Raw genomic sequence first — 11,702 nt, 5'->3', positions numbered from 1 at the left:
GTTCAATACAATGACGACGAACGGTGCAAGAAAGGTGACGATCAAGCAAAATAGAAACGATAGCAATCTCGAGTACAAGTCGAGCAACGACAATTGAGAGCACAACTCAAGCATGGAAAAAAAGGGTAGAGAAAGAATAATATTTATAAATATATATATTTAATAATTAAAAAAATAAAAATTATATTTTTATCTTCTTCATTCACATACCTTTTACACACGTTCTTTTTTTCATCAAAAAAATTAACGATATAAGAAGAATTAAAATTAAATATTTCATATTCATAAATATAAAAACCTCAATATTATTTTTTAAAGTATAATGATCGAGATACTAATCATAATTAACTATAAAAGTTTATTTATAATTATCCCTTGAACAACAGAAAAAGGCCACCACATATTTGTTACTTGAGTTCCCATTTCACAACCCTCGCCAGTCACAATACAGGAATGGCTTGGCTGAAAGAAAAAGGCAATATATTCTATCTAGAAGGCTTATGGTGAATGAAACATATACAATTTATATCGTAACAACAGCGATGCCAGTCTACAATGGAACACTGCTTTCTGTGAACGGCCGGACCAAACTTTGAACATTTTGCATATAATTTGTTCTTGCTATCAAAGTACTCTGCCATTCACTCGGTCCAGGACAGCTTCTTTGGCAAACACCTACTTGAAAATGATCTCTGTAAGACTACAAAGGTAATTGATGTGGGGATGGAGACGAAAGCACAGCTCCTACGGCTTTATTAGGTCATGCTGGACATCAGTTTGGGCCTAAATCTGAAGGTGCTGATCATTCTTCTACTGCTACAACGTTGCTGCCTGAATCACGCATGAGAAGCAATTCAAGCACCTTGACACCAAACAAAGGTGGAATATACAGATAGGTGATAAGAAGCCAAATGATATGATACGATTGCTGCACACTCATATATAATCGATTCATCATTATTAAAAGTCAAAATTCAAACATCGGAAAGTGGCATAAAGGAAAGATTAGTAACTTCACCTTTAGTGACTTTCTTTCTTTCTGAGATTTAAGAACACCTTCTCAAAGCAGAGGTGGTTGGTCAGCCGTCTGCTTTCTGGAGTATACAACATACATCGGGTCAGAACGCCCAGGGTTGGGAGATATGTCCACAGCCTGAAAGATTGACAACACATCATGTTGCATGTAAAACCTCTAAATAACTAGAAGATAGGGTTATCAACCTATCACGGTGGACTAACTGCCATAGCCATGAACGAGCACTTACATAAGTATTACTGAGCTATTTCGACCATCCCAATAGTTGTTTTATTTTCACTGTCGGTACTCAGCATATTCAACATAAAAGAGGCTTCACTCATTTATTATTGACTTCACAGTCATGACTACAAAAATGCACTTTAAACTCCAAACCTTTTTGCATATCAAAAATCCATCAATCCTAATTGCTTCTCAAGTAATTAAGGTTCAGCCACTCTGTATTCAGCTCGACATTGGTCACTAAGAAAATCCTATGGAAAATCATAAATAAACTGCAGACATTTATCAAAAAGCACCAATTATTCAAAAGCATATAAGACCATCTTATATGATCTAATCCCTACTTGACAACTACGAAGAAAAAAAATTGCTAACAAACACAATTTAGGACAAACAAGGTAACAGACAGGAATATCATTTGAGAATATATTAGGAGAAAAAAGATAATTCATGATATAAGGCAATATGACATACGACGGGTGGTTCAAAACCTCCAGCATAATGAAAATAGGCCCCTACAATCCAGGCATGATCAGCATCACCAGTTGATGTCCAAATAGAGATGGCTTTTGTCCAAAAGCATCGATTTGAAAAACTGCAGATCAACATACAGAAAGTCAGCTACAGTAATATATAAAAAAATTGACGGACACAAGAATCAGCAAAAAAAAAAAAAAGGGCCAGACATGCAACTATAATAAATTAGATCAAAATACACACAGTGAACTATGATGTGTTTTCCATTTTTCTTTTTTTTTCTTTCCCTCTGATTTTTATATTTTTGACATGCCTTTAATATAAACCATAAAAAGAATATTCAGAAACTGTCAAAGATATCAAAATAATTGGAACTTCTCATTTGGGCCTTTGGCCAAAACTGAAACTAAAGTGAAATTTCAATATTTCCTTTGAACGAATTTAAAATAGAAGGTGTGGAGTGTTACCAAATTGATCTAAGAAGAACTAAAAATGAGCAGCAAAACAAAAATGCGCTCTTCCATGTTTTCCTCTTTTCTATTAGTGGTCAAGTAAAAAATAATGAGTTGCTAGATAGCATATCACCTCATTATAGCCAAACCTCCTGGTTTGAGTATCCGCTGCATCTCTTTGAAAACATCATTCGGCTTGGTCAAGTAATCAACACTAACCTACAAAGTACAGGAAGATAGTTTCCAATATGTTGAGTTAGAACTTGTAAGCCAGCATAAGCTTTGCTATTACATAAGTAACAAAAAAATTTTAAAAAGTGCATCTGATTGACCGCTTATTAATGTGAAAGCACTTGAAAAATAAGTTGGTAGACTAGTGACAATGTTGCATACAAAAAGACCAAAGAGCTGCTCAAGTTTTTTTTTCCAAAATATCTGAAGCAAGGTACACCTTGTTAAAGTTTAATAATTTGTCAATGGAAATTAACATATAAAAATATTGGTTCTAATAAAAAAAAAAGCACCAATTGAGGTCATAGTTATTCAAACTAATCATATAATAATAGATCCACAAGTTTCTGAAGAGACATCTCATTTGACCAAAAGGTAGGTCTTAATGATTATTTTAACATAGAATAATCAAATAAATGATTTAAGTTACCATTTCATGAAAAAGACAGATGATAAAGAGACAAAAGTTTCAAAGGTAGATGACTACATGTCTAATTATGGATTCCAAATGCAGCTTAAAGTTCATGGCATCCTATCATGACTCCAAATAAAATTATTCTTCACAAGTACAACTAGAATATATAATATGAAGACAGGAGATAGAAAATCACTGGAAAAAACTAATTAATTTAATAACTCTAATATTTCACGAGACTGATCACGTACCACATTGGTTATAACATCAACAGTGTTATCCTCGAACGGAAGCTTAGGGTTAACATTCAGATCTTGCACAATATATTCTGTCAAAACCTGTAAATGTATGAACTTCTTTTAAAATGTAGAAAAAAAGTTTTTATCCAGAAACATAAAAACTCAATAGATCATCCAAACCCACTGTGAAAGCATAATATTGTTGCCTTGCATGAAGTGACAGCAAACGCATAACAACTTCCAACTTGTAAGTTCACATGTAATTGAATTATGCAAATTTACAGATAAAAGTAACAACAACACCCAAAAGCAACTAAAAATGAAAAATGAAACAGGAAAACCACTCTTAGGTTTACCTAGCCAAGAAATTGATTGCGTGTAACATACTATTCACTTTATATGTTGGAACAACAGTCTTTCCATCCAATAAAACCATAATTATAATTCTTCATTCAGACTCCATGTCTATCAGGTACTAAAGCCTTCCATCTCTTCCACAACTCTGTCACAAACCATCTATGTTGTTTAACTTCAACCAAACTCCAGCATGTGGAACTCTTCCTGTGCTAATTACCATCAACTCTACAACTCCCTTCTGTTGTAAAATATAAATTTCTAGACGCTCAAAACTGATTAATCTTCCCATCTCTCTCTACTTCCTATCCAACATTCTCGTGTTGTTCTATGTAGGTAGTATTTTGGGCAAACCTAACAAAAGTTTATCCAGCTGTATATCATCCATCTTCACCAAAAATATTAGGCAAATCATTTAAAGGTCAAAGCATAAAATTAAAAAATGAGTAAAGATAAAAGAATAATGGCAAACATAAATTATGTTATATCAAAGAGGAGTAATCCTTAATGAGCTAGTTTGGGGTATATGCTACTAACAAAGAGTCCTACTTTCCACTCAAATTGCTTTGAGAAGATGTTGGATCTCAAGGTGTTGGCATGATTCATTTTGAAATAATAGGGGCAGATACAATCTCAAATTTAATGTATTCTAAAATGGGTCATCTCAGTGGTCAAAAAAGTTATATTTGGTCATCTAAAATTGGCAAATTATCAACAAAACATACCGGATTTCGCTTGAGCTCTTCCTCATTCATGCCCATTCCCACAATTCTGTCCTGCCTGTAGCCAGCTGGATAATGGCTAACCTATATCCAGGAGAAAAGAAAAAAAAAGATTATGGTGAAAAACAGAGGAAAAAATATGAAAGAGGCCGAACAAAGCAGGCCAAGATTTACTTACCCAACTGCTACATAAATCTACTAGACAAACACCTGATGAATTACTTGGAGGAAATACTTCCGAATAGTACTTGGTAAGAGCACGAATTGCGGGGTCATCAATGTGTGTAACAAAACGAGGCTCTGAGTAGAAAAGAGAATCCGGTGATCTGTCAAGCATGTCAGTCATAGTCAATTAAACCTGGACAGCATTACTATCAAAGCTAACAATCAGGCATCTAATATTCTTGAAAGCATGAATTTAAGACACCACATATTTATGTATTTAAGGACTACAGATCGAAAAAGATTTCCACTATGGAGGATAAAAATGAAAAAAAAAATAAATAAAGAATAATCATAAAGAGAGCCTCTTGCCAAAGAGTTGATAGAGAATGGAAAAAAAGGTCGAGCCTTTTCTGATCGCTGAATACCAACTCTATGACATCGAAATAGCTGTGTTTCAAAAGGCTCAAGCAAGAAGAATGCTGCATCATTAAAGTAAAGAAAACAAGAAGCTAAGGGTGCGTACTCATCAAAGCGGTTGAAATCCTCGTCCTTGAAAGGAAACGTCTCCGGCCACACTACATTTTTCAGAATCTACACCAATCAGCAACGGACGGGTACAGTTCCATCAGAATAGTCCCGAAACAAGGTTAGAGGAAAGAAACAGTGAAGAAGACCTGTTCGACGGGAGAAACGCCTCGCTGGGGTCGAGCCGAGGCCACGAAGGAGCGGCCGCCGCTGCCGGAGGCCATGTGGGCGACCTGGTCGAGGAAGGAGGCGCCGATGCCGAGAAAGAGGCGGCGAGGCGCCCGTCGGAGACCCTGACTACCGTCTAATGTAGGGCGAGCGGCGGCGGCGGCGGCGGGATGAGGGAGGGAAAGCCTTCGAGGGCGAGTCCTAAGGAGAAGCGAGGCCGGAGGAGAAGCGGAAGCCATGGAGAAGGCGACCACCGGAACGCGTGCGGTAGGGAGGAAGCGATCATCTTTTGGAGGCGCGGGATTGCAGTTGCTGTGGTTGGAGACTGCGAAGGCCCGCGTGGCGGTCCGGGCGTCACAAAAACGAAATCGAGACCGTCATCCTTTGGGCTTGTTGAACTCTACTGGGCCTGTGCCGCGCAAAGTGGAACAGATGGACATGGCCACGGGCACAGTTGGGCTGTGAGTCGTAAAAGGGTGTCCCGCACGCAGGCTCTCGATGCTGCATGGTGGACAGTTTTGCATTGATGCTACGTTCGGCATGGCTCCGCAAAGGCCTATAATTCGAATAGAAACATAAGAATATTGTGGTGCGTTAGATTACCAGGATTGCGCTCACTCAATATAGACAGATGGCACACATCTGATTCTTCGAACATTTCCAGAAGACTTGCTTGCTGATCCATCTTGTTTGGACTCGAAACAGTGTGAAAAAATGGAGAGGGTATAATAAAACTCGACTAAAAGAGAACCCTTTGCCTTATTTTGGCCTTACCTTATCTAGGGGTTCGTTAATGATAATTGATGAAGGATGACATTATGGGACATTCACGATGACGTATTTTGCTTGGGTTTTTGGCTTGTCTGAGACAAGAAGGATCCCTTTATACCATTCATCCAAAAGGAGGAGCTAGGGAAATCGTCGTGCTTTAATATGTACGTGTGGGTCTTTCCTCAACCGTGATTGGGGATATTAGTGGGAGGAAGGTGAGAAGTAGACCTTGTTGGCCTTTTTCGGGGGTGGAGATAAGTAGGGTTGATAGAGATTATTCTCTTGTCGGTGGCTACAAAGGGTTGGTAAGAATTGCTCATCCCTTTGCTTAGGTGACAAAGTGAGTTAGCAACACTATCATTTCCTTATCATTCGACCCCCCGAGAGGTGTGCTTCGAGGCTTCAGTAGGATTTCGAGCCACGTCATTTGGTTATATAGTTCTACTTCGTTCAGACACGTTGAGTTGTGAGCGCTGCCCCATAGTGGTCTTATGCTTCTTATAATGTTTCTTCCCAAGCGTTTGTATTGGGTTTGTCCATCGTAGTGGTTTTTGTCACTAACCATCATAGCATGTGTAGGGTCCCAACGTGGTGGGCTTTGTTACATGCGTTGTGGTAGGTTTTGTCTTGACTTTTGTAGCTGGAGTATAGATTTGTCGTTGTGGCTTCCATCGTGACAGGTTTTATTTCGATCACCATAGTGGGAGTATAGGTCCATCATGATGGGTTTTGTTTCAACCATTGTAGCGAGAGTAGGGGTCAGTCATGGTGGATTTTCTTTAATAAGTTCCTTTGCTTTTTTTCTTCATTTTCTTATAGTCTTCCCGAGGGTCACTTCTTACTTCACCAATCCTACCTCGGGTTGGAAATTTCATCGCAATGATATATTAATATCATTGTCTTTAATCGGTTGAGGGTACATCGACTGATGATAGTATTGTAAGCTAAAGGGATATTGATCATCATAAACTTGGTCGATAAGGTCTTAGAGTGGGGTTTCTCACCAAAGGTGACATATAGGGTTACCCTTCTGCAAGAAGAGATGAGGTCCCCTATGAACCCAATCAATCATGATGCCATTAGGGAGAGGTCACTCATTGTCAATCCAAGCTTTTCGAATGCGTCAAGATAGAGCACATCGATAGAGCTACCTATGTCAATCATGACCCATTTTACCTAGGCGTTGGCTATTTGGACAGAGATGACCAGGACATTGTCATGGGTAGGGTCGAGATGTTCAACTTCTCCTTCTTTGAAGATAATATGTGGCCCTTCCTCAGCCTCGAGCATTTTTTAGTAGAAGCTCAAAGGTAGGCCTTGTGCCCCAAGGAGATATTTCCCCTTGAGGCAAGCCCACTAAAAATAACATTAACCTATTTTTACACCACCTTGGTGGTGAGGTGAGAGTTCTTGGGGCTTGTGGAGATACCTTTCGAGGTGGCCTTTCCATATAAGCTCTTCGATTTGAAACTTCATATCGCGACACTCCTCTATATCATTACCATAATCCTGATGGAAGCAAGGATACTTTGATTTGTCCTTATGATCCATGGGGACTCTCATAGGCATTGGCTCCTTCAGGAGGCCTTTCTCCCTTATGTGGAGAAATATCTCGGTTCTCATCATGTGTGGGAGGGCTAGTTCAACCCTTAGCTATGGTGCCTCGGGTCAGGGATGTCCCTCTCGGGGTGATCCCAGAGTTGGTCCTTGAGGTGATTCTTGGTGTAGTCTCTTGTGGGGCTCTTTGCACCATCTTAAGATTATGGCCTTAGTGACTACATATTAGTTGGCTCTTTAGAGCATTTCAGGTATGATTATAGAGGGTCTTTTCAACAACAACCAAAAGAAATGGTTGGGCCTCAGGCCTATCATGAAAACCTAGGTTACCAACGAGGGGTGGGCATTTGGGACCCCTCCGAACTCACTAGCGAATCGGGTGATGAAGCAGGAGAGGGGCTCATTTTTTCTCTATCTCAACTTGAGAAATATGGCTTCAGATGGCTTCAAACACACACTAGTAATGAAATGAAGCTTAAACTCTTCCGCAAGCTAGGGGAAAGATGAGATGGAGAGGGGTCTCAAGCGGTTATACCACTCTCAAGTTAACCCCTTAGGGTCATTGGAAATTGCCAACATATTAGGGTGTTCGATGTGTCGAATAATAACATCTGGGCCCTGAAGGCCACAGTGTGTTCCATTGGGTCGGAGCTACTATCGAAGGCTTCTAATACCAAACGGTAGAAGTTGGGCAATAGGGGCTCCTCTTGGATGCTTTGAACAAACAAGGAGGTGCTCAAGGTGTTAGGCTCACCTTTCGAGCATAGGAATTCTCATTGTATATCATCTATGTGCTGATTCATGGCCAGAAGTTGTGCTTTGAGTAAATCCTTCATCAAGTTAGCAAATTGCATCTCCGACTCAAGCATAATTGCCCCGTGGCACAACGAGGTGCTGAACTCCAATATCGGGGACATAGTGCTTCGAGAGCCACTACAGCTTGTCAAGGGCATTCTTGGGGCATTGGAAAGGGGCTTGCTAGGGATGCTCCTAAAGGCTAGGGGGCGAGTGAGGGTTAGATTGCTAGTCATATTGCTGGAGCCACCTGTTATACAACTCGGGCAAGAGAGGGGTGATTGCTTGCATCATGTCGGTGAGTGTTTATACTTGGTGGGTGAAGCTTAGGAAGGTATCAGATGGGATGAGTAGATACCCCTCATTTGACCCTAGAGAAAAAAGGCCGGGATTATTAAATAGATACTAGTAGCGTCTCAAGGTTTGTGTCGAGGTAGAGGCATCTATCTATTAGAAGGAGGGCTGATGCTCTCCTTGCCCAAAATGAGTTGGGTGCCAGAGTTGATGCTTCCTCGCTCGAGCACTCATTGAGAAAAATCATGGAGGGATGTTCTTGTGATATTCGGGCCCCCCTTCAAGCATCAAAATATTATTGCTTTAGTGTCATTAACCAAAGAGTCAACATGGTCTAGTTTGATCTTGAAGGCATAAGTCCATTATAGGGGTCCACGCGGGCCTCAAGGGGATGACCCAAGTGGGAAGTTGAAGCGATAGGAAGGTCTTCAAGGTGCTATTAGTCTATTGAAGAGGATTCAGTACTGTCCAAGAGGTATGCTTTGTCCTTGCCAAGGGTGCTCTATGTCCTCCCAAGGAACATCTTAGTAGTGTCGAGGTCCTACACAAAGGTTGGCGTTGGAGGGATATCCCGATCTGACCCTTCTGATGCTTAAGTTAGTAATGTGAAAAAGTGGAGAGGGTACAGTAAACATCACAAGAGTACAAATAAAGTCTACTCACCCCATTTTAACCTAGGGGCTTGGTTTTTTATCTAAGTGGTTGGTGTCGTGAAGTCGATGATAGGTTAGGGTGCCCCTTACCCGGTCTAGGGGATTATTAATGGTGGTTGATAAGCATGTTCTCTGAAGGATGGCATTGGATGGGACAATCGTGATGACGTATTTTGCTTGGGTTTTTGGTTTGTTCGAGACGAGTATGTGATGATCCTTTACACCGTTCATCTGGAAGGAGCTTAGAGAGTCGAGCTATATTGTCCGGCTTTAATGCATGCATACAGGTCTTTCCTCATTTGTGGTTAAGGATGCAAATAGGCAAAAGACAATCATTGGGTCTTAGTTGGCTGTTATTCAAAGGTCGAGATAGGTAAAGGCCAATGAATTGTTCTCTTGTCGATGACTACATGGGTTGTGGGAGTTGCCTGTCCCTTCACTTAGGTGACTTTGGTAAGAGATAGAGTGAGTTGACACCATACCATTTTCCAATCAGTTGTCACATGAGAAAGCAAGTCAATTAGTTTAGTCGATGAAGTTATTTTTTCTTGACCGTTGCCTTGTCAATTGAGAATCCAATAATTATGAAACACTTCCCTCTCTTATTAAAGAGCCCTCCCCCAAAATAAATAAAAATAAAAAGAAGAAACACGCTTCTCTCGTATTCAATCGGATTCATCGTAATGTTTATTAGCATTATAGCATACACGTCTCGTCTATTAACAACGTGGCGGCAATATGTCAATCAGACACCCTATCCGATCTGAACCCTTCGTTTTCACTCGTAACGATCGTCTTCATCTCTAAACCACGGAATCCGCACGAATCTAAACCGTAGCGGATGAGCGGAAGCGATACACGTTGAGGTTGGCACCCGGCGCCACTGCCTCCAGGAAGATCCTCGCAGTCCCCTCGTGGGAAACCGCTGCGGCTTCCTTCTCCACCAGCGCCGCCGCGAAGATCCCCCACCCGCGGTGCTCTCCCCCGACTCCTCCGCACGCCGCTACGTATCCTACCATCGCCGCCTGCACCGGCCCCAGGCTCGGGTTGTACGCCGCCGACTCCATGTACGACCCCGCGTACACCCTCCCCTCTCCGTCCGCCACCGCGAAGCCCGCTGCGCACCCGCTGTACGGCGCGTGTGACGCCTTCGCTGCTGCCCCCGCCGCGGCCCTCAGCCGTTGCTGAATCCCTTCTTTCTCGATCCCCTCGTACACTTCCTCGCCGCCGCCAGCGATAACTGCGGACTCGACGGAGCCGAGATCGTTGTCGTGCGGCTCGAGGAGGAGAGGGATGCCCTTGTGAAGGAGGTCGAAGGGGCCGAAGCGGTGGGGCAGGAGGGAGGATAGGGGGCGGAAGGCGGCATCCTCGTCCGAGGTGACGACGATCTGGATCTCCCCCGCGCCGCGGATCTCCTGAAGAAACTGGCGGCAGTGGCCGCAGGGAAAGGAGGAGACAGCGATGCAGCTGATGCCGGCCTCACCATGGGCGGCGGCGTTGGCCACCACGAACTGCTCCGCGTGGACGGAGTGGTTAAGCGGCAGGCCAGGGAATTCCAAGTTCACCCCCAGGAAGATCCGGCCGCTCATCCCCAGTCCGACGGCGCCGACGGGGTAGTTGGAGATGGGCGGCCGCGCCAGCCGCAGGGCGGTGGGAACTAGGAGCGGGAGGAGCTCCTTGAGGGCGGCGACTCCCGCCGTCTTGGCCATCGCCTCGGCCTCCTGCGCCGCGATCACGAACTTCCCACTCTCCATCTTCTTTCTTGGTAATTAAGAATCTGATAGAAACCCAAAATACAAGAAACAAGAAGGAGATTTGGTGTCATCAGACATGCTATTTATATGCTTCGAAAAGAAAAATGTTGAAACCTCTTTTCTTAGATCATGGTTGTTTGGTGGGGTAGTGCAAATAATTGAATCAAATAATGGTAGTCTATCTACGTCTGTCTTAATAATTGTGGCATGCTTATCTTGTTTCTTTCTCGTCAACCACATTGCTCGTTGATTAATGGTAAACTAAAAAGATATCCTCATACGGAAAATGTACCGAGGGAATGGTCCACGGCTTGGTTGCTTTAGCGCTGCTCTCCTAATTGAGTGCTTCTTTTCTCTTCTTTTGGTTGTGGTGGATTGTTGTTGAGACCTTATCACCGGTGACGCCACCAACATCTGATGAGGATGGGCGAAGGATGCTTCACCTCTTGCTACACACGAGTAGTCGTTTCTTCGTGGATCGCGTGACGGTGGAATTTGTGCATGCAATGGGGAGGAGAAGTAGCGTGTGCTTTCTGGCGCCATGATCGGGATATGGTTGGCTGAAGAGGATTTCCACCACTCGACCAACGTGACACTGCATAGGATTCGCACTTAGCAAATGGAAGGAGGCTTTCCGGTGATTAGAATACGGTGCCATGCATTATTGGATGGTTTGGTGATCGTCCGACGAGGATGACAACGAAAGAACATAGAAAGTGCCAACCGCGAAGCAGCATGAAGGGCTTAGAGGACATATACTGACTTAAGCTTCATCGAGGTCGTGCATTGCTCCGATGTCATCATCTTGACCATTTGTTTTTCGAATGACGCCTTCGCAACACTGGTGCTTCTTCTGATGAACACTTTCCCTC

At 42.7% G+C, this 11,702-nt stretch overlaps 2 protein-coding genes across 3 annotated transcripts; both read right to left on the bottom strand.

The window, feature by feature from the left end:
- Window positions 1-463: 463 nt before the first annotated feature.
- Window positions 464-5,329, bottom strand: LOC135617854 (uncharacterized). Of its 2 annotated transcripts, none has more exons than XM_065118552.1 (9): window positions 4,988-5,329; window positions 4,837-4,904; window positions 4,327-4,474; window positions 4,152-4,232; window positions 3,085-3,171; window positions 2,321-2,406; window positions 1,733-1,853; window positions 1,019-1,153; window positions 464-862 (listed from the first exon to the last, which is right to left on the bottom strand). In XM_065118552.1, exons 1-8 carry the CDS (start codon window positions 5,243-5,245, stop codon window positions 1,061-1,063), a joined length of 942 nt encoding a protein of 313 aa, XP_064974624.1. In that variant the 5' UTR covers window positions 5,246-5,329; the 3' UTR covers window positions 464-862; window positions 1,019-1,060. The 2 variants fall into 2 exon arrangements, with proteins under 2 accessions (XP_064974624.1, XP_064974623.1); XM_065118551.1 differs by having other exon boundaries at window positions 464-831.
- Window positions 5,330-9,738: 4,409 nt separating this feature from the next.
- On the bottom strand, window positions 9,739-11,139 carry LOC135617853 (cytidine deaminase 1-like). The gene is made up of 2 exons (XM_065118549.1): window positions 11,123-11,139; window positions 9,739-10,853 (listed from the first exon to the last, which is right to left on the bottom strand). Exon 2 carries the CDS (start codon window positions 10,828-10,830, stop codon window positions 9,904-9,906), a length of 927 nt encoding a protein of 308 aa, XP_064974621.1. The 5' UTR covers window positions 10,831-10,853; window positions 11,123-11,139; the 3' UTR covers window positions 9,739-9,903.
- Window positions 11,140-11,702: the final 563 nt, after the last annotated feature.

Source organism: Musa acuminata, chromosome BXJ2-7 (assembly GCF_036884655.1).
Source record: "Musa acuminata AAA Group cultivar baxijiao chromosome BXJ2-7, Cavendish_Baxijiao_AAA, whole genome shotgun sequence".
NCBI classification, from domain to species: Eukaryota; Viridiplantae; Streptophyta; class Magnoliopsida; order Zingiberales; family Musaceae; genus Musa; species Musa acuminata.
The sequence above is the reverse complement of the archived record's forward strand: the minus strand, read 5'-3'. Positions and strand labels throughout refer to the sequence as shown.

Excerpts from the sequence above, each read along its gene's own strand:
- LOC135617854 (XM_065118552.1), bottom strand. The coding sequence starts at position 5,245 with ATGGCTTCCGCTTCTCCTCCGGCCTCGCTTCTCCTTAGGACTCGCCCT. Across the intron at positions 4,905-4,987 it reads GCGTTTCTCCCGTCGAACAG|ATTCTGAAAAATGTAGTGTG; the intron begins GTCTTCTTCACT and ends TGATTGGTGTAG. Across the intron at positions 4,233-4,326 it reads TAGATTTATGTAGCAGTTGG|GTTAGCCATTATCCAGCTGG; the intron begins GTAAGTAAATCT and ends TCCTGGATATAG.
- LOC135617853 (XM_065118549.1), bottom strand. The coding sequence starts at position 10,830 with ATGGAGAGTGGGAAGTTCGTGATCGCGGCGCAGGAGGCCGAGGCGATG.